At 38.6% G+C, this 22,734-nt stretch overlaps 2 protein-coding genes across 3 annotated transcripts in view; one reads left to right on the forward strand and one right to left on the reverse strand.

Moving 5' to 3' along the window:
- Positions 1-12,990, reverse strand: part of LOC108091132 (tyrosine-protein kinase Src42A) — a 35,707-nt gene extending 22,717 nt beyond the window's left edge. Inside the window, exons 1-2 of the mRNA XM_017190164.2 lie at positions 12,120-12,990; positions 6,000-6,094 (exon numbers count right to left, since the gene is read on the reverse strand). Of these exons, the coding sequence (XP_017045653.1) occupies positions 6,000-6,094; positions 12,120-12,410 (386 nt within the window). The 5' untranslated portion in view covers positions 12,411-12,990. The remainder of the gene's footprint in view (positions 1-5,999; positions 6,095-12,119) is intronic.
- Positions 12,991-13,742: 752 nt separating this feature from the next.
- On the forward strand, positions 13,743-19,677 carry LOC108091136 (dosage compensation regulator). Of its 2 annotated transcripts, XM_043208215.1 has the most exons (6): positions 13,743-13,924; positions 14,020-14,539; positions 14,925-15,243; positions 15,925-16,609; positions 17,240-19,234; positions 19,290-19,677. In XM_043208215.1, the coding sequence occupies exons 1-6, from the start codon at positions 13,849-13,851 to the stop codon at positions 19,574-19,576; spliced, it is 3,882 nt and encodes a 1,293-aa protein (XP_043064150.1). In that variant the 5' UTR covers positions 13,743-13,848; the 3' UTR covers positions 19,577-19,677. The 2 variants fall into 2 exon arrangements, with proteins under 2 accessions (XP_043064150.1, XP_017045660.2); XM_017190171.2 differs by lacking the exons at positions 13,743-13,924; positions 14,020-14,539 and adding an exon at positions 14,560-14,860 and having other exon boundaries at positions 17,240-19,403.
- Positions 19,678-22,734: the final 3,057 nt, after the last annotated feature.

Consider the following 22,734-nt stretch of genomic DNA (forward strand, 5'->3'; position numbering starts at 1 on the left):
AATACTCTGGTGCAGATTGGTCAGCTCCCTTTAATGGAAAAGCCGCGCAGCTCTAACAATCGTTTGGTAACCGGGGAGATTTCGTCAAAACAAAAATCCATAAATATGCATATATGCATGGGAAAGTTTTCTTCGGTCGCGTGTTAACTCGGAAGCTATGAGATTTATACACGGATTGTAAATTGATATGTTTACAAAACTCAAAATGAGTTGGTTTTAAATATTACTTCAGAAATAAAAACATAGGCTCCTTGATCGGGATCACTAACCGAGTCGATAAAGCGATTCATGCTATAATGTCTAAAAATGAATGCTAAGTAGATAGACAAACTAACAGGGACTCTAAAAAAAAAAACGAACACTTTAGTTACATGTTTTAATAGTCTATGTATTCGGGTCACCCATGCATGTTACTAAGGCAAATACCCTTTTTCCCTACAAAGAACGATTAAAAATATATAAAATATACTTTCATACGGAAGAAGGGGGAAAGCAGCTTAAACCGTGAAATGACCAACAAAAATTGAAAACCAAATCAACATACGACAAAAAGGCTTCTCAGAAAATTAAAATTGTTTAAGAGGGGATCCTTAAAGCCAAGACAGAAGAAAGCACAGTTAAATGAGCCTCAGTATTTATTGCATTGCAAATAAATAAAAGAAATTGAACAAGAGATGATTATTGCTCGCCGCTTGTGCTCAATGTGCTTACCGGTAAATGCTGATTTATGAATGTGGTTAAGAGTCCAAGGCAGCGGGTAAGACCTGGCCTCAATTAGGTTTAAATAATATTAGCGTTTGTGGGAGGGCTTTCGCCTAAAGCTCCAACCTGGTCTGCTCCAAATGGAGTGGCCTTGAAACAGGCGGAGGGCGAGAGCTCGGGTATTAGGAAACTGTACATGAAATGCATTTTTATGCACTCGAGGTTTGGACAGACAAAACAATCTTCGGCTTGCCCACAAAACAAGCTGTCCGATCAGCTCCTGGTCGCTGGATGCTGAAAGCTATCTCCAGGTCTCGGGGGCTACACGTTTACAGTTACACGCGACCACTGCAAGATAAATGTAATTAATGGCTTCGATGATATTTATTTTTGTTTTCGTCCGATTTACCGGTTTTTGAACTTTTCCCTACGCCCAGACCAACCAGCTTCGAACGAGTCTCTTAATTTATGCAGCTGGTTCTTTTTTCTTTCAAATTTTTCCATCGAGTTTCATTCGGAATATGTGAAATGCATTTCTCCGCCATATTGGCTTTTCGGTGATATGCTGATTGGAATGTGTGCCAATGAAATCGAGGCCCAAAAAGCTTCCTAGACAATTAAGAGTCTTGTCTCGAAATGGGGTCAAGTTTAATTCACTTGACACTGATAGTGAGCCAGGCCAAAGCAAAGCTTAGCCACTTATGAGCCTCAAACGCACAGTTTAATTGTCAATTAAACACAACAAATGAAACAGAACGTTTGTCCAAGCAACAAATATAAATGAGCAGGCATATTCTGCAACAACAAATAGCAACATATTCCCCTGCTATTGTAATAGAACTCAATGAAAACAAACCTAATAAGTGAACGAACACATACGTAAACATTTATAAAGTAGATCATTATAATGTTCATTGTTTCTGGCAAGGGCTCACGCGAAAGGTCGACTGCAGTTTCTTTATTATTCCCTTGCAGAGCAAAGGGTATTATAATTTTGGCCAGAAGTTTGCAACGCAGTGAAGGATACACCTCAGACCCCATAAAGTATATATATTTTCTTGATCAGGATCACGATCAGAATCGAAATACGTCTGTACGTCTGAACGTCTGCCCTCCTGTCCGTTTCTGCCCAAACTAGTCTCTCAGTTTTCAAGCTATCTTGCTGAAACTTTCCCAAAAGGTGTGTAGTTATTGCACGCAGTATATAAGTCGGAACGGGCCGGATCGGGCGACTATATAGGATAGCTCCCATACAAGAGATTGAAATAAAAAATTCTAACGCCGTTGTTTTTGATCAGATCGACTTGATTGCTTCTAGATGGCGTTTTCTATTGACTATTTAATTTCGGATAAAATTTTATATCAGATAACTCTATCTGATAGAGTCTATCATATAGCTGCCATACAAAAGATCGAAAAATATATATATAAATAATGGAAAAAAAAATTATAACGTCGTTGTTTTTGATTTGATGACTGCAAGGGTATATCAGCTTCAGCTTGCCGAAGCTAGCTTGCTTTCTTGTTTAACTATTTGTTTTGTCCAAAATAAAGTAAAAACTTTGAGCGATGGTCAATAAAGCAGCTACTCTAACTGTTACATATATTAGCTGTCAAAGTTAAATACAAACCCAATAATCTTAGCTACATTTTACCATAAACTAAAAGTGATTTGCGTTTTGCTAAATGTCCGCCACTTATGCATCTTATTTAGGCATAAACAGCGAAAAACATTTCACCGTTTTTAACAATATAAATAATATAAAATAATAAATATAAATATTGAGTAATAGAAATATCCGTTGCATACCCTTGCAGTCAGAACTTATAAAAGTCTATAAAACGACAAAAAATTGTATCTTATTGTTAGCCTGATCCTTAGAACTTCGACAATAATCTTTACTATATTATACTTCTCTTACTATGCCGAACTTTTCATTAATTCTAGGGTTGTCGAAATTTTAAAAAATATCGTATCGATGATATTTTTTTTATCAAATAATATGATAATAATATTTCTAAATATCACCGAAAAATATCGATATATTTGATATTTTTGATATTTTTTGTGTTAAATAAAAAAATTTCCTGCCTACAATAAAAAGACAATAAGTTTCGGTAATTGTTTACAAGTGCGGTCCGGACTTCGAAATCCTTTGGCGGAAAGTGAAAATTTTGCACCGTTTTTTTGTTAACAATCCTTACTTCAGCATTCTTGAAATTCTCCGTTATTTTTATAATACCTTCAAAGTTCGTGGACAGCTAAGAATGAAAACTAATTAATATATGTGTGAACAACGTGTGTGTGCGCGTTTGGCGCCAAATTTCGGTGGTATGTGCGTAAGTTACATATGCACACATAGACAACGAAATCTGGCCATACGCACACATATTACATATGTACATTCCTTCTTTTGCGCGCATTTTGCGAAAATATTATTTTGCGCTCGAATTCGTTCACTTGAAGTCGCTTTGGAACTCAAAATAACCAAGACAAAAATATCAAAAAATATCAAAAAAATATATCGATTTTCCGATATTTAGGCAAACAAAAAATTACGATATAAATATATCATTTTAAAAAGAAAATATCGATATATTGATATTTTGATATATTATCAACAACCCTAATTAATTCTTTCTGAGCGATCGAGCACAATGTTTACTAAAATCGAAGTGAAGCCACTTTTTTTTGATTACATACAAAACTGTATATTTCAAAAGCCATGCTTGTGTGATATACATTTTCGATGTTATAATTGTTTTTCCAATATTTTTTTATAGCTTTTTTTTTATCTTTCAGCTTCTTTTTGATAAACAATATAATGTCATATAGTAATCTTAACGAAGACTGATGTAGAATCTTCAGGGAGATATCTTTAAGGCCGCTATACTAATTTGCATAAAAGCAGTTTAATAGACAAACGTATGGGGGTGCTGATCCAGATGTTAAATAACATGTTTGTAAATTTTATCAAATTCGTACGACTTTATCTTAAGGGGTTATATACCTTTTTCAAAATCATAAAATCGAAAAAAATTTTATGATTTTTTTTTAATGTACATACTTTCAACAATTTTTCTGCAAAATTTTTTAGAGATCGGGGCACTAGAACCCAAGATACAGCCGTTCATAGCGCACGGTGTACACGACAACCTAATGTCCAGCTAAAACTTTAAACGCGATTATCTCGGAATCGCATTTTTGAGAAAAGGTCATTGCGGTGAGCACGATATCTCGGTAACCACTACACCGATCGATTTGAAATGTTGGGGGATTGTTTGTAGATTCAATAGCTAGTTCGTGAACGAAGGAATTTTATTTTCGACAAATTTTTCTATTTTTTTAGGGCGAAAAACTAAATTATTAGACCTCAAAAAATCAGTTTTTTTGAAAAAATAATCGCTGTAACTGTAAAAAATTTTTTTTTCGTAAAATCCTTCGTTCACGAACTAGGTAACACTATATACTAACGTATTTTTTTTTTTTTTTTTTCTGTTGAGCCGTTTTTATGTTTTCATGCTCACCGTGAGCCACTACTGAAAAAAGGACTTCTGCGGCAAGGACTATAACTTCTACAATTATGAATATTATCACTCGAAATTTTATACGAATTTACTTAAGGACACGTACGTTGATAAAATTTATATTGCATTTAAATAAAACAATGGTAACATGCTAAAAAAAAAATAAATAAAAACCCTGTATTTCTCTGGTGAAAAAGGTATATAACCCCTTAAGGGGGAAATACAATTAGAAATTTTTTTTTTTTGGAAAAAATTTTTTTTGAGCTAATGTACTCTAAATATGTCTGGGAATAAGCCTTTAAAAGCATAAAGCCGTCCGGTACTTATTTTTAAAGTTATACGCAATTTAGTGAGAGTGTGTCATATGGCGGACATGCACAAAAGTAAACTTTAAACGCTTCTCCTGAAAAGTCGTGTACAGGTCAGATATTTTATTTAAATCGAATGCGTTCTTTTGCATTATATTTGAAATGAAATTCTCCACACCATGAATATAACGGTTTTTCATATTTGTTTGTTATAGCATGTTTTTTTTTACAAACAAAGTCAATAAAAAAGTGGTTTTTTTTTTAAATTTTTTTTAACTTCAAATTTTTTAATGGAAAAATAATTTTTTTCAAATATGGAATAATTCATGGTGTGCGCTGTACCTTTAAGTTTAAAGCCCAGTTGCTGTTTTTTGTTTAAGTCGCGATCCTGGACCTGGAGACTGCACGGCGCAAAGTCCTTCTCTAAAAACACGACTCCACATTATTGATCATAAATGGGCTTAATTACAATATTTTTCAAAAAACTTGACTGATTTTTACTGCTCAATAATTACCTAATAACATGCAAAAATAATCGCTAAGATTCATTTAACACCCTACTTGCAATTCACTCCCAAAGATAGCCCTCATTTCAGGCCTTCTAATTGTATTTCCCCCCTTAAGCTGCCATAGAAACAATCAATGATAACTTGGGTAAAGTAAATAGAAAAGATCGCCGGAGTAAGTTGACTAAGCATTTGTCGGACAAACTAAAAAATGTCTGTGGTTTTTAAATTTTTTGTGTTGATTGAAGTTTTTAAGTTGCCGCAAGATACGTTCTTTTTTCGACCTTTCCTATAAAAGCTATTTGATATTTGATATTGGATAACTGATTTTGAAAAATTTAATTCGAAATTCGATAGTAGTTAAAAAACAACATCTGGAAGAAATCAAGTCAACACGATCAAAAACAACAGAGTGGTAATTTTTTTTTTCAATCTTTCGTAAGGGAGCTTCGGATATAGTCGCCTGAACCGGCTCGTTCCGAATCATATACTGCGTGCAATAACTTCACAACTTTTGGTGACTAAAACTATAATATCCCCGCATGGGTATAAAAAGTATATTACTACAGCAACATAACAAATAACTATTCCGAAATTAAAAGCACAAACACAAAGTAATGAACAGTATTGGTAAGATACAAAATTTTAAATATGAATAAGACTCTAATAAAAGGTGACTCTATTAAAAGTTTAGATTTGTTTAAACCTAGCATATAAGGTTCAGCACGGCATTTCAAAATGCATAGCGATCTACAAACATTGAAAAGTATGCTTTAAAAACCTCACAAGGCATGTCAAATGTATACTATGTAGATAAAGTAATATTCACATCAAGTCAAATGTATTGAATTTGTTTTAACGAATTGTTTAACGAAACTAATATGATTGGCCTAACCAAAAACACCACAAATTTGCTAGAAGGTCCAGTGTTGCAAGAAAGAGTAATGGCACTTACGGTTCTGCTTCGATGGATTTCAGTTTGGCCACATAATTTGATGGAATGTAGCCCTCTGAACGTGTCTTCTTGCTGCGCGCAAGCCACCAGTCGCCCTGTTGGTATAATAAGAAACAAAACAAATGCGGTTATTTTCATGCCTAAAAAGAATCCTCAACTAAAAAGAGATAGACTTTTCCAAAGAAATAACTGTTAAAATGATTTCCAAAGACATGTAAGCATCCAATACAACTAAACATATATAAAATAATCAAAAATTAAACATTACAAAGCGGATATTACTTTTCCCGTATACTATATATTATATTTATTTTATTTGTAATATCGGTTTTCTTCCAGTACTTCATGTGCGATCGCTCACCAACACAGAAATGTTGCAAAAAGAGTGAAAAGAAAAGGAATCGAAAATAAAAACTTAAAAACCGTGGTCACCGCTCGCGTGGTTGCGGATTGCCACCATGTGGTTACGCGCTTTCCAAGTCTGGTTGGTTTGGCCAAAGCCGAAGCTTTAGCAGCACAAACCAGCTTTTGCCGAATTGGCGCTGCAGTTTGTGGTTCAGGTGGCTGAATATTTACATTCCCTCACCCCTGGCAGAAATCGGACCCCGACTAGTTGTATCTCTTCTTTGGGTTTAGGTTTACTCAATGATTGTTTACGACTGCTATCACTGTGATAAGTTTCAAGTGCCTGCTTAATACGCCCGAACACATCCGATTGGTGGTCTGTCTACGATTAGACTTGGCCCGCTGCTGTAGTTTATCTGTTTAGTCTAGTGTAAGGTCAATGAACAGACATTTTAGGGTTCATTGTTTATTTGTTGCTGTGATTTTTATTTCATGGGCGAGTTGCTTTAGCTGCTACACAGTCATGTTCCTCGTTGGATGCTCTTCTTCAGAGTACTCTTTCTTTTTACAAATGCATTTCATAATCGCGTGCTTTGTTGTTTAGAGCGCTGAACCTACTGCTTTAATTTCAACAAAAATTAAAGTAATTTCGGCTACTCTGGTTGGTCGTCAATTCATTCTGTTAGTTACGCTTTCTTTGTGATTCGGAGTTTGAAAGTGAAATAGAAGTCACTGTTGACAACGCTCTGCAGACCATTATAACACAATCAAAGCTTTGGTCGACGAATTGGGATAAAGACCTCTTGAAGCTCAGAATGGTTTATATATATTTATATATTTCGAATCAATATTTCAATACTTAGTCCGTTTGGTATATGGGCCTAATTATTAAAGCAAAACAAAAACAATTCGATTTTTCATTATTCCGCTATATTTTCGACGATGGTTCATAAGACAGCTATATGAAATAGATATCCGATTTTTATAAAATTTTATTTGAAATTCGAGAGTGGTTAAAAAACACCATCTGGAAGTAATGAAGCTTATATGATAATAATAAACAAGAAAGGAAGCTAGCTTTGGCAAGCCGAAGCTTATATACCCTTGCAGTCATTAGATATGTCGAACAAAATACATAAAGGCTAAACAACATCAAAGCTATGACGATATTTCTATTTATTTCCCATATTGTTCATATGACAGCTATATGATATAGTCGTCCGATTTTAAACTCAAGACTCATTAGAAAACTCAATGTTCCAAAAATCATGATTGTCTGATGAAAAACAACGAGGTAATCATTTTATTTCCGTTATTTCCATATAGATTTTTCGATCTTTCCTATGGCAGCTATGTATAAGATGTAGTACTCTGATTTTTATGAAATTTTTTCTCGATTTGAGAGTATTTAAAAAATTTGATGTTCCAAAAATCATACTCGTGGGAGATGCACTGCGTTGCAGTCAATTCAATATTCTTAAAACATATATTATTATTTTATTTAATATAAAATATTATTTTAAATAACAATAATTTATAATATATATTAAATAATATATGCATATACAAATGTATAATACAAAAATTTCAAATGTTCCAGGGTCTTTCTTGGATTGGGAATCTGCTTCCTACGGCACTGCAACAAGTACATGTTCCGACTGCATCGGACCTCTTGGAACAGGAAACTTTGATGCAGGTCGCACACTCTGGAGAGCTACAACGCAATGCATAATGACTGTGGAGGCGTGCAAAGCTAACAAAGTCATTCATTTTTCTGGGGCGACGGCCGGCAAAGTCGAGTGAATCCTTGAAGGGTTTCCTACCGAGGAGGAAAGGGGAGTGCATGCTGAGAGAATTCCAGCGGGAAAAAACATGTGGAAAATATGCTATTTTCCAGAGGTTTCTTCATACAAGCGGAAGGGCAAAAACCTCATTCACCCCTTAAATTTCTTCCATCTCTCCTTTGATATACACGAGGGTGACACACAAAAGTAAGGGGTGAAGGAGGTTTCTATGTGGAAATCCACTGGTTTTTGTCCTTTGACAGAAACCTACCCCTATTTAGCGGACCGAAATTATAAACTCCTACACCTACGCCTGCTAAAAGAAGCAGGATTTCCAGTTAAATAAAAACCTACTTCCCACTTTCCCGCTGGGGAGCCACAACGTTGACAACGCCGGCACTCCCATAAAATATTTTTTATTAATTCTGATTTCTATGCTGGCGTGTTCGTCTCAAGTCTTCGCTTCATAAGCGAGAGGCGAAAGAAAATCGTACACAAAAGGAAGCCGGGTAGCGTGTTTTTGTGTACAAAATACAAAATACACATTCGCTGTTGTTTACTCGCTCGAAAGTCTTGTGGTTGTGTGTCGTACCTTAATTAAACGCTGCTGCACCGGAAACTCCAACCGCGGAACTGCTATCCAGCTAGTATTGAGCATGAGTACTTACTACTGTCCCTTAAAATTGTCCCTAGCAAACTACAGAACACTTGCACATTCCTCTTTAAATTATAAGTCCGATTGCCATTAGAAATACGAGTGTGATTTTAATGCGCGGGGAGTGCGCAACTTTTGGCCAGTGGCCAACGACAGACGTCATGCTTTTAGCGCCGTCTGCCAGTGTAAGGTGGTCATGGCTGTTTTGACGTAAAGTCTTTAAATACAATTTTGTGGGTGGCGAGGAGCGGCGTTTGTCGCCCATTGGATCTTATGACACAACATAGTCAGTTAGAAAGGGAGGCAATTGTGGGTGTTGACCTCCAATGGATAAAAATATAAATCTTTTAGCACTCCAATCATCCAAATAAACATGCACCATAATTTGCTACTGCATCTGGTTTCAAGTGTTGTTGCAGTTGGGTTAATTTCCTCTCTATTACAATCTATATTCCGTTTCATCACACTCAATGAATGCAAGCTGAAGCCCAATCAGCTAGAAATATGGCACTAAGAATACCCTACAAAACGATATCAACGAAACGTGATAATTCTGCCCATCTTGAGAGCATTATGTGCACACCAGAAAATTCTACAACAGCGATAAGCTATTCTCGATTGAAAGTAAATAACACATAACTGGCACAAGTGAATTCGTTCTGAAACTCAGTTGGCTTGTTGAAATTAATATTAAATGATTTTTCGAAATCATTACTCACTGTTTTTTTTTTAAACAAAAAGAAAGCTAGTTCGGCGAGTCGAAGCTGATAAATTCTTGCAGTTAGAACTTAAGTGTATAAAAGACTCATCGGATTCCTTTTGTTAGGCATTCACATGGCACCTATACGATAGACCTCTAATTTTCACAAAATGTTATTCGTATCGTTAAAAAACTCGATCTTAAAAAAATCATGCTTTTTAAAAAAAAACAACGACTTTAAAATTTATTTGTTCAATTAGTTCTATATTGATTTTTCGATCTTTCCCGCGACAGCTGTACGATATAGTCATCCGATTGTTTTTTAAAGATCATCTGCCGAAAATAAAGTCTGCCTGACATAGCTTTAAAACTGAGAGACTAGTTTACATATAAGCGGACAGGCATACACGTCTTGTTCGCTTCAGATGGTTATGACGATCAAGAATTTATAAACTTTATGGCGTCTGAAGTGTCTCCTTTACTGCGTTACAAACTTCTGAATGAAATTATATAACCCGATGCAAGATTTAAAAAGTTTTCCTTATGATTATCTAATCATAGTAAAATAATCATTCATATTTATTAATATATCTTATATGTTTATTATATTTGCAAAAGACAGTTCAACAAGCTGCAGTTCTTTATTTGCACCAACAGTTGTCGAAATTATCAGAGAAAAGTACGCAATCGTGGTTGGACAGTTCCAAAGAGTATGACGCATCGTTGGAGCGAAAGTGTCTGTAGGCGGGAGTTGGGTGGTAAAATTTTCATGGTGAAACCGTGGTTTTTACTTGTACTGCGTGCGCGTTTACTCATGGATAAGTAACAACAAATTGCATTTTTATTCATCTAGCATAAACCAGCGATCACCAACATATATTTCTGTGGATCAGTGCTTGTGCTAGCAGTTATGAAATAAAAACAAGAAAGGAAGCTAGCTTCGGCAAGCCGAAGCTTATATACCCTTGCAGTCATTAAATATGCCCAACAAAATACATAAAGGCTAAACAACATCGAAGCTATGACGATTTATGCCATCTGGAAGCAATCAAGTCGATCCGATCAAAAACAGCTCCCTGAGAATTTTTTATTTTGTTCTCTCGTATTGGAGCTATCCGATATAGTCGGCCGATCCGGCTCGTTCCGACTTATATACTGCGTGCAATAACTACACACCTTTTGGTAAAGTTTCAGCAAGATAGCTTTAAAACTGAGAGACTAGTTTGAAGAGAAACGGACAGACAGACAGACGTACATACGTATTTGGATTCTGATCGTGATGCTGATCAAGAATATATATACAGTCGAGTCCCGATAATTCGAAATGGCAAGGGGATCACTTTATTTACGAATTAGACGGGAATTCGATTTATCGAGATTTTTTTCAAGGGATTTTTTTTCAAGGGAACAGAATTTTTTACGAATTATCGCGAATTTCGATTTAGCGGGGTACGAATTATCGGGATTCGACTGTACTTTATGGGGTCTGAGGTGTCTCCTTCACTGCGTTGCAAACTTCTGACTGAAATTATAACACCCTTTGCTCTGCAAGGGTATAAAAAAAAAACAATTCAGAATAGAAGTGGAAATCATTAATATAAAATAAATATATAAGAGTTAATATTTTAATTTTGATTTACCATTCAAGAAGACATTCTTCAATTGCTTGAATTAATTATTATGAGATTATAACAAATATAAGCTTTTGGAAACATGCATTTTTAATTATTTCTTTTTAGCATGACACAATTTTTTTTGCCTTTATTAATGCATGTAAGCAAAAAAAAATCTTATATTAATCTCCAAGTTTTTTTTCAATTTTATAAGTAGTCCAACTAAAGTTTTCAGTAAGCTTTCGAATGGAATGCACATCAGCTCCAAACTGCAAGTTCGTAAACTAATCCCGTCCACAATGGGGTATTGCATGGGCCGCTTTTTGTGTTCAATGAATTGAGAAATTAAGACACGCAAATTGTTAATACCCGATGTTCTAATGTCTTAAATTATGCACAAAAGAAATGGTGGGTAGCTTTGTTAAAATTAAGAACACGTTGCCACATTAATTTTATTTAGTTGCTATTAAGTAAGAAATCACTTTTAAATAAATATAAAGCCATCTTGAAGTCAGATATCGTTTTTTAGCCTAAGTATTCAAGGTAAGGTATTCTTTTTTATTTTTTTTGCATATAAGGAGCGGAATATGATTTTTCACTCACATTTGACGATATTGCTTATAATTGACTATTTATTATGCTTCCTTTGGCTCTCGCAAAACTTTGTTGCATCTATAGAAATTCACCCTAATCCACCCTAATATTACCAAATCCGATTGTAAATGAAACGGTGTCCCTTAATTCAAACAGCGAATAGTCAAAAATGCGACAAGCGCCGTTATCATGTTTTTGCACTTTTTATCAGGCGCTCTCTCCCACTCACACTCACACTAACATTCCCTCGTGGCTTACTCACTCATTTTATGTTTATACGTGAGTTCTCTGCAACATGAAAATAACTTACGGCTTATACAGTATTTGTATGCTTTAAAAAAAAATTTTAAACAAATTTTTTACAAGGACAATATAATGGGCACACCGAGCAACCGAGAGGAATATGCGTGTGTACGAATCTGCACTCACCTGTGTGTCATTTAATATTTCGAGGTGCTCTCCCTTTCGGAAACTTAGATCCTCGTCCGTTCGGGCGTCATAGTCGTACAGGGCGACGAAAATCTTCGCGTTGGCGCCGGCAGTGTCGCTCTCCGGGATCTGGGGAACCGGACGAATCTGCTCTGGCGGCTGTCCGGCGTGAGATGGCATGGCAATCTGAGGCACGCCTACACCCGCTCCGATGGTGGGCGGGTCATCCAATTTGATGCGATCGGCGGGCTTGTCGGGTTCGCCCTTCTGGGTGGTGAGACAATTTCCCATTGTAGGATGAGAAGTACTGCTGCCGAGTCCACGAGTTAAATGCAATCAATGGAAGCAAAATTGCAGCGAGTGCGTTTACTGTTACTTTCACTGTTTGTTTATTGTTTGTCGCTCAGAGACCAGAGCTTGGGTGTTGGCACTAATCGCCGCTCTCACTCGATCCCCTCTCCCGCTACCACTTTGCTTACAATTTGTGCAAGTTGCTGTTGCGTTTTCGCTCAACTCTCTGTTTTACTGAGCACTAACTAAATTAAATGCTAGCCCACGACTAAGCGTCTGCTTGTGTATGTGCGTGCGTGAGTGTTTTCTCACTTTTATCTACATTCGCTCTTGTAGGTGACTGCTATGTTGGGTGTGTGAGTGATGCTGGAGCTGCTTGCAAGCAAGTAGAGCGCAGGATGAGGTCGACGGAGGCCGCGGAAACGATTAAAAATCGGCGATTAAATGGGTAGCTCGCGAGTGCACTATTTTTCAGCTGGCCTGGCATCCGCGTTTACATTTTTAACTTAGTTATAGCCCTCTTTTCCCATAGTTTCACAGCGTTGCAAAGAGACAATGAGACCGTACTGGGATTGTATAAAAAATATCTTTAGACTAAGGTGAAAATACTGAAATACAGAAATACTGAATTGCAACTTAAAAAATTACTGTTCACGAACAATGTCGTCTTTGGAATAAAATACTAGGTTGTTTCCTACAGAAGAATTTGTACCAAGATATACATTTTCAAGAACTTTACTGTGAAACGTCCTTATATTTAATACTTCAAATTTCGTGATAAGCTAAAATTAACTTCTTTAAAATGTTTCGCTAGAAGTTTTTCACAATTCGACCTGGTATTCAGGGAGATTTCAGTTACTGGGGTGCCAAGATCTGAGGAAATATTTTGGTTAATTGGCCCAAAATAATAACTTTTTAATAAATAAATTTTTTCGATTTATCGCACCGTTTATCTAGATATCTCGTAATCTCAAATCTTACGTAACTAAAATCGTGCCTGGTATTCCATACATACATATTTAAATTTTGTAAGAAAAAACATCATAGAACAATAAACAAATAGATAACTTCCAAACAAAAGTTTTTAGATATAATTTGTAAGTGGTTAACAATAGTAGTTATGGCATTAAAAAGTTATCATAAATCAGTAACATCCTTAGTTTTGTTGATATACATCATTGTGACTTTCAAAAATGTAACGCTGTTACATTTCCAGAAAGTTTTAATGTCGATAAGTAAGCTATTTATTTATTCTGTGAATACCCTTTATATTTCCCCCAACCAATTTTTGCGTATTTAAGAACGCGTTAGCGCGGTTTATGTTTGGCATTATTTTCATTCCCCGTTCAGAAGCGTAAGTCAAAATATCGATCAAAAGAATACAAATTTTTCATTTAATCGTGGTGATTGAAGTAAAATTTTTATCTAAGGACAGAAAATGGATATAAAGTCTTTTCTGTATGAGTTTTGCGCAAAGTCGCGTGTTGAACCTAAGTTTGATGTTCGCCAAACGGGTGAGTGGTCTAAGCCAAACCAGCCAGCCGGCATTTTGCTACTGTATTAATATATTATATTATTAAAAACTTAATTAACAAAAAAATTGTTTCAGGTCCCAAGAATCGTCAGCGTTTTCTGTGCGAGGTACGTGTGGACCAGAACAACTACATCGGCGTGGGGAACTCCACAAGCAAGAAGGATGCCGAGAAAAACGCTTGTCGCGACTTTGTGAACTATTTGGTGCGCGTGGGCAAGCTTAATGTCCAGGATGTGCCTGTAGATTCTGGTGCTTCCGCTGGGGCGGGAACTAGGGCTGGTGGACAGGGGGAGGGAGCGCCAGGGAGCAGCGGTCAGCAGAAGCGCGTCTTCGGTGGCCTGTCTGGTCCACAGGACCTGGGCGAGGCATATCGCCCACTGAACCACCAGGACGGCACCGGCGGTAGCCGCTTTAACATAATCGACCATGTTCAGGAGCAGAAGGACATGAACGAGGCGGAGTCCATCGACGTCAATGCCGCCATCCACGGAAACTGGACCATAGAAAACGCGAAGGATCGCCTAAACATGTACAAGCAGGCAAACAACATCCGCGACGACTACAAGTATACCCCAGTGGGACCGGACCACGCTAGGTATGTCTTCCGATATTTTTAAAGTCTGCATTCCGGATTTGGCCAAATTTGGCGTAGGCCCAGATCCGGAATGCAGCCCGGTGTCTTTTGGGGGTCTATGTGCAAAATGTGGAAAGCTGGGCTAGCAGAGCGACGTGGTACGATACACTGAACTGCTAGAAACGCAACCGATTGCCTTGCATGAGGTCTGTGAGTGAAACGGACTCTTGTGCAAGCGATTCAGGTAGCAACAATAAAAAAAAAGCACCACATCGCTCTGCCAGTAGGCTTTTCTGCAGCTGTTCACGGTTGCCCACAGTGTGTGCTGCCTACAGCCCGAGGGTAAGTTCCGGGCATTGGCCCACATTTCGATCGGGAATTGACTCTAAAAGCCTTGCTTATTCAGGAGCTTCATGGCCGAGCTATCCATTTACGTTCCGGCGCTGAAGCGCAAGGTGACCGCCCGTGAGACAGGCTCCAACAAGAAGTCGGCCAGCAAGTCGTGTGCCCTTTCTTTGGTGCGCCAGCTATTCCATTTGAAGGTAATCGAGCCGTTTAGCGGAACCCTAAAGAAGAAGAAGGACGAGGAGCTGAAGCCATACCCGGTTAACCTGTCGCCAGAGCTGGTCGATGACATAGAGAAAGTGATCGAAGTGCTCGACCTTCCTGTCGTGAATCCTCGTAATATTAAAATCGAGCCGGACGGAGCTCCAATTTCGCTAATTGTAAGTGTTTTAAATCCATGAGTGATTCCAAATTTATAATATTTTACATTTCGATAACTAAAATTTACTGGCTTATCTCAGAATCAACCAATCAATTGGATTTACAGACTAGTTTGAATGTTTGCATGTGTTAAATGTTTCGTTATTGTAGAAGTTACAAGGAAGGACTTTTGTTCCACTTTAAAATTCTTAATTAATCTAAATAAACTAAAAGATTGATCAACTATTCATCGACTTGCTGTTCATACAAGTTAAAAAACCCTTATTGCTGACGTTCAATCAATCGGACTTCAAAAGGAAAACTAGAAGGCCCTTGTCGTATAACGATGTTTTCCCTTTATAGTCTGTTTCATACAACGTTAGCAAAAAGGTCTACTGTAATTCTTTGACTATCTAAAATTTTCTCATATTTTTTCTGATTCTTGATATCTTGACTCGATAATTATGATATTTAATTTGTAATTCAATGCTCGTTACATAAAAAACAGCGTCGAAACAATTATATTTTCCTTGTTATTCGATTTCCCCTATGAAATTTAAGTTTTAATAAGATGAAGCTCTAACTGCAGGGCATATAAGTTTTTGCTTATACATTAAATAAAAATATTGGCAAAATTGTGTGTTTACTAATATTTTCGCGATATGTATTCAGAATACTTAAATAAACTTATATTTTTTCAGGTAAACCGCATCGACTCTATTCAAGAAGAAGGCGAGAAGCGCCATGAGAGCTCGGTAATACCATGGGCACCACCCCAGCCAAACTGGAACACCTGGCATGCCTGCAACATCGACGAAGGCGATCTGGCGACCGCTTCAATTGATGACCTATCAACGGACTTTGAGATCGCGTTGCGAGAACGCCGTCAGAATGACGCCGAGTATCGACAATTTCTTGAGTTTCGCGACAAACTGCCAATTGCGGCCATGCGATCCGAAATTCTGACCGCCGTTAATGAAAACCCAGTGGTAATTATCCGCGGTAACACAGGCTGCGGCAAGACCACCCAAATAGCCCAGTACATTCTCGACGACTACATATCTTCCGGCCAGGGCGGCTACGCTAATATTTACGTGACCCAGCCCCGCCGCATATCAGCCATTTCTGTGGCGGAGCGCGTTGCCCGCGAGCGTTGCGAGGAGTTGGGCGACACCGTCGGGTACTCGGTGCGATTCGAGTCAGTTTTTCCGCGGCCCTACGGAGGCATTCTCTTCTGCACCGTGGGCGTATTGCTGCGTAAGCTAGAGGCGGGCTTGCGAGGAGTCTCGCACATTATCGTTGACGAAATTCACGAGCGAGACGTCAACAGTGACTTCCTGCTTGTCATTCTTCGCGACATGGTTGATACTTACCCGGATTTGCATGGTGAGCTCAAGACTGCGGCGAAAATTAGAATTCATGGTCCTTTAGTAAATACGTTTTAAAAACAAGAAAGGACGTTATCATTTTTCTACCCTTGCAGAGCAGAGGGTATTATAATTTCAGTCAGAAGTTTGCAACGTAGTGAAAGAGACACCTCAGACCCCATAAAGTATATACATATATTCTTTATCAGCACCACGATCTGAATCGAAAAAGGTCTGTACGTCTGTCCGTCTGTCCTGTCTGTTTCTATGAATATTAGCCTCTCAGTTTTAAAGCTATCTTGCTAAAACTTTACCAAAAGTTGTGTACTTATTGCACGCAGTATATAAGTCGGAACGGGCCGGATCGGGCGACTATATCAGATCGCTGCCATACGAGAGACGTATTTCGATTCAGATCGTAAGATGTTGATCAAGAATATATAATATATTCTTTATGGGGTTTGAGGTGTCTCCTTCACTACGTTGCAAACTTTTAACTGACATTATTGTACCCTTTGCTCTGCAAGAGTATAAAAAACTACCGAATAACGTAGGTTAGGATTTAGATTTTTAGTAAAACCCAACGAAATAGGTGAAATTTGAATACCAGACGACAATGCAGCTTAAATCAAATTTTCTTTCTTCCCAGTTATACTCATGTCGGCGACCATTGACACTACGCTCTTTTCAAACTATTTTGGCGGCTGTCCCGTACTAGAGGTGCCCGGCAGAGCTTTTCCAGTTCAGCAGTTCTTCTTGGAAGACATCCTCCAGATGACAGAGTTTGTGCCCTCCGTGGAATCGCGTCGAAAGCGAAAGGAGGCTGAGGATGAAGAACAGCTGCAGCTTTCCGAGAATAAGGAAGAAGCGGAGACCAACTTTAACAAGGTGTGCGAGGACAAGTACTCACAAAAAACGCGAAATGCAATGGCCATGCTCTCCGAATCGGACGTAAGCTTCGAGCTGCTGGAGGCATTGCTGGTGCACATCAAGTCAAAAAACATTCCTGGCGCTATCCTGGTTTTCCTTCCCGGCTGGAACCTTATATTTGCTCTTATGAAGTTCCTACAAAGTACGAATACTTTCGGCAATTCTTCACAGTACCGCATTCTGCCGTGCCACTCACAGATTCCACGCGATGACCAGCGAAAAGTTTTCGAGCCAGTGCCAGAAGGAGTGACCAAGATCATTCTCTCTACAAACATCGCAGAGACTTCTATCACCATCGACGATATTGTCTTTGTTATTGACATCTGCAAGGCGCGCATGAAGCTCTTCACCTCGCACAACAACCTAACAAGTTACGCCACCGTTTGGGCCAGCAAGACCAACCTGGAACAGCGCAAGGGGCGAGCCGGTCGAGTCCGCCCAGGCTTTTGCTTTACGCTTTGTTCGCGCGCACGTTTCGAAGTGCTTGAGGACACCCTAACGCCAGAGATGTTCCGCACGCCGCTGCACGAGATGGCTCTCACCATTAAATTGCTCCGACTGGGTTCCATTCACCACTTTCTATCAAAGGCACTAGAACCACCGCCAGTAGATGCTGTCATCGAAGCAGAGGTATTGTTACGTGAAATGCGCTGTCTCGACATCAACGAAGAACTAACACCTTTAGGTCGGCTACTGGCTCGTCTTCCAATTGAGCCGAGACTGGGGAAGATGATGGTGCTCGGGGCGGTGTTCGGCTGTGCCGATTTGGTGGCCAGCATGGCCTCCTATTCCAGCACTTTTTCTGAGGTGTTCTCATTGGACATTGGCCAGCGCCGATTGGCAAATCACCAGAAAGCATTGAGCGGAAGCAAGTGTTCCGATCATGTGGCCATGATCGTGGCCTTGCAAATGTGGCAGCGCGCAAAACAGCGTGGTGAACACGAAGAAGCCCGGTTCTGCGACTGGAAGGGTCTTCAAATGAGTACTATGAACGTCATGTGGGATGCCAAGCAGCAGTTACTGGATCTTCTACAACAGGCCGGATTTCCGGAAGAGTGCATGATACCACACCATGTGGATGCCGATGCTAATGGGGACGACCCGGTGCTGGACTTGTCGCTCGCTCTGCTGTGCCTGGGCCTCTACCCCAATATTTGCGTGCATAAGGAGAAGCGTAAGGTGCTGACCACCGAGTCCAAGGCGGCGCTGCTTCACAAGACTTCGGTGAACTGCAGCAACTTGGCCATCACCTTTCCGTATCCATTCTTCGTGTTTGGGGAGAAGATCCGCACGCGAGCCGTTTCCTGCAAGCAACTTTCGATGGTATCGCCTCTTCAGGTAATGCTGTTTGGATCGCGAAAGATCGATTTGGCGGCAAACAGCATTGTGCGCGTAGACAACTGGGTAAACTTCGAAATGGAGCCAGAACATGCAGCCAAAATCGGGGCTCTTAAGCCGGCCTTAGAGGATCTGATTACTGTTGCATGCGATAACCCGGGCGATGTACTTCAGCTGGAGGAGCCCTACGCCAAATTGGTCAGCGTGGTCAAGAACCTGTGCGTCAAGAGCGCCGGTGACTACAAAATAAAGCGTGACTCTGGCATCCTGCCGCATCAATCTCGGCAGTCTAGTGCCGGCGGTGGACCCGCGAAAAGGGGACGCTTCGACAGCGGCGGCGGTGATGGAGGACGCTTTGGTAGTAGAGGTTACGGCCGCGGGGGGAGGTGGTGGCTTTGGAACTGGTCGAGGAAGATATGGAAATAGTAGAGGAGGATACGGAAACAACTTTGGATATGGAAATAATGGAGGAGGGTACGGAAATAATGGAGGAGGGTATGGAAATAATGGAGGAGGGTATGGAAATAATGGAGGAGGATATGATAATGCTGGAGGAGGCTACGGAGGTAATGGAGGGGGATATGGAAACAGCGGGGATTATGGAAATAATGCAAGAGGATATGGAAACAATCGCGAAGGCTTTGGAAATAACGGTGCTGGAAACTCGGAGAGAAACGTGGGAGGTGGCAACCAAACTGGCAGCTGGGGACGCTTTTAACGTACGTAGTCGTACAGTTATCAAAGAATTTGGACGCAGAAATATTTGTCTTCATAATTTATTTTTATTATCGTACACGAATAAAAGACAGTTTAAAAATGTTCACTTATTTTACGGGTTTGTGCGCCTGCTGACATTCGAAGCCGTAGAAAGTGAAGCTCGAGTTGTTTGGATCCCAGATCTGCGCAGGCTCGAAAAATGTGCGGCAACAGCGCTCTCTTTCAATCCTAAGTAGTGAGTCTAACCCATCGCCTCAAGTTTTTCCCAAAGCAGGGCGATGACGATTTGGTCGTGCTGAGACTGCAAGTCCCATATGTCGGACCATGGTACAATTATATATATATAATAAGTTATATATATATAATTGTACCATGTGTCGGACTACCAGTTTTTGAAGATGATACGAACGCTAGCAATGCCCGTTTCGTTGGAGGCGCGGGATTGACTTTAAGAAGCTATGCAGTTTCTCTGACACCCTGTTAATGAGCTGACATCGCAATAATAATAAAAAATAGCTGCGGAGATTAAGACTCTTAACAAATGTTACCCAAATACATCATGAAACATATTGCACTAACATAACTACATATTTTTGAATTTTTTTATTTCTAAAGACCAATATGTTAAGAATATTGTGTAAAAATTTGTTGTCAGAGTCAAACTAACGCATCGTTTTAAACGACCGAATTTTGACGTATAATATTTTAACGTATAAAAATACTTTGAGTCAATTTTCCCGAAAACGTTATTTTGAAAGTCGGTGAACATCAAAATCTACAGAACCGATCCTTTTCAAATTTTTAACACAAAGACTCCACATAAATACACAGGTAATCAGGAAGAGTTTTTTTTAATTTTTTATTTTTTACTATTTTTAAAAAATAAACAACGATTTTTTGAGCTAAAATCGCACTTTTCACTTCCAAGTCCTATAATCATATAGCTGCCATAGAAATTAAACAATAGTCGAAAATTTGAAAAATTTTTTTTTCATTACATATTTTGTTACATGAACATAAATTTTCGAAATATACAGTGTAAGTCAAATACGATTTTGCGCCCCTTAGATTTGGCTCCCGGCACTTGCCCCTTTCGCTCCCCTTAGATCCGTTATAACGCCAGCACACAAGGGTGTTGCCAAGGGGGGGAAGGGAGGGGCAGCTGCCCCTCCCTAGGGATTTCAAACTCCTTTTTATTTTATTTTTCTAATAAATGTTTTAACTCATTTACAAGTTTTTAGGCTTCATATCATTTTGAAAAAAAATAGGGATCCTTGGTAAAATTTGAACAATATAACCCTACTTTTCTAACGAATGAGAAAGGTATGAATTGTAGTAGGAAAAGTCAAAAGCCTGTACATTTTGTTTTTATTAAACAATTTATTTTTTTATGATTAAGAAAATCGCTTTAATTCAATAAATAAGTTAGGCACGATTTTAGTTTCCGGGGCGCCAAGATTTGAGGACATATTTTGGGTAATTGGGCCAAAATAAACACTTTTTAATAAACAAAATTTTTCGATATCTCGCACCGTTTGCGAGATATTGAGCTTTAAATGTCGGCTTATAATGCGGGCGTTACACTGGAAAAAAATTTTTTTTTAGAAAAATTGGCGAAAATAGGCACTTACTGTGCACCGCACTTGTAAACATTTACCGGAACTTTTTTAGGAAATAAGCTGCGAGCCACTGTAGCAGTGGCGGATCCACGGGGGGGGTTTTCGGGTCCGGACCCCCCCCATGGGATCATATACTTTCAAATTTTATGCTTTTATTGGGCATGTTGGTGGAGTTGAAACACAAAGTTATTAATAAAAATTCGTAATTTTTTGAATGTTTTACACAAATTTTAATTTATTTTCGAATAATAAATCAAGAAAAAATATTATATATGATCCACAAACGGTTCTAGTCACTCTTAAAATTCCGAGGTTTTTCAAAAAACTTTCTGAGAATTTCGTCTTCAGTCAAAGTTATGCGATGATGAATGTTCAAAGATGCAAGACCATTGAGACGCTCTTGACCCATCGTGTTTCTCAGATAATCTTTCATTCTCCTCAAAGTCGAAAATGATCGTTCTGGAGTTGCTGTGGTAACGGGTATCACCGCCAAAACCCATTGGGACAGTTTTAGATCAACCAAAACAAAAATTTCTAGCAATAGGCTTTGAGTCATATTCTTGGTTGAATCTAAATCGATTCCATTTAGCCAAGTTATTGACACTTTTCACCAAACTTTCTTTGTAATTTGTTAAATATATATTAACATTCATTATACCGGCAATAAAAACTTAGTTCCCGACCCCGGATGCAGCCATATAAGCCCAAACCATGACATGGTCACCGCCGTGCCAATGCATTACTTTTAACTTTTTAGTTTCCATCTTCGTATCTCCTCACTTAGCGTCTTCCAACCAACCTAAAATAATTAAAAATTGATTCGTCTGCTTAAATTTCGTCATTCCAGAAATAAATCGGCCGAATTTCTAACACCATGGCGAACTTGAGCCAAGGCATCATATTTGTATACTTTTGAATATATTTTTTCATGCAACTTGATCATTAAAGTTATGGTGGTGCAATATGTTCCGAACTGTATTTGGGTAAAATTTGTTGACAATTTCGATCTCAATCTGCGCAGCAATTTTTGAAACCGATAGCTTGAGGTGTTCCTTAGTTTTCCGGACAAAACAGCGCTCCTCGAGATCGTTGAATATTTGGTTTGGTGCAACCCGGCCCTTTTTTGTAGCCCTTTCTTGATCTAGAACTGTCTCAATGGGATTAATACGCCAACACAGTCTCCAGACTTAAATTTTATTGAACAATTGTTGAAAATTTTGGACTTGGAGATTCGAAAAAGTGGATTTTCCAACGAAAATGACCTGAAGATTTTTTTACTGCAGAAGTGGGCTAAAATACACGTTAAAACAACTAGAAAAATGTTGAAATCTTTATGAAATTAATTTAAAGCCCTTAACAAACGGATAGGAGCTAAAAAAAAGTTTAAAAATTAAGAAATAGTTAAGTTATTGAACATTAAAGTGCTTGCACGAAATAAGCTTCAGAAGTGCCTCTTTTTTTTATTTTTATTTGAAAAGTTGTTTTGTTTTTGTAGATTAGTAAATTTTTCTTTGTCATAATAGTTAATAAAGAGTTTCTT

Source organism: Drosophila ficusphila, unplaced genomic scaffold (assembly GCF_018152265.1).
Source record: "Drosophila ficusphila isolate 14025-0441.05 unplaced genomic scaffold, ASM1815226v1 contig_414, whole genome shotgun sequence".
Classification (NCBI taxonomy): Eukaryota; Metazoa; Arthropoda; class Insecta; order Diptera; family Drosophilidae; genus Drosophila; species Drosophila ficusphila.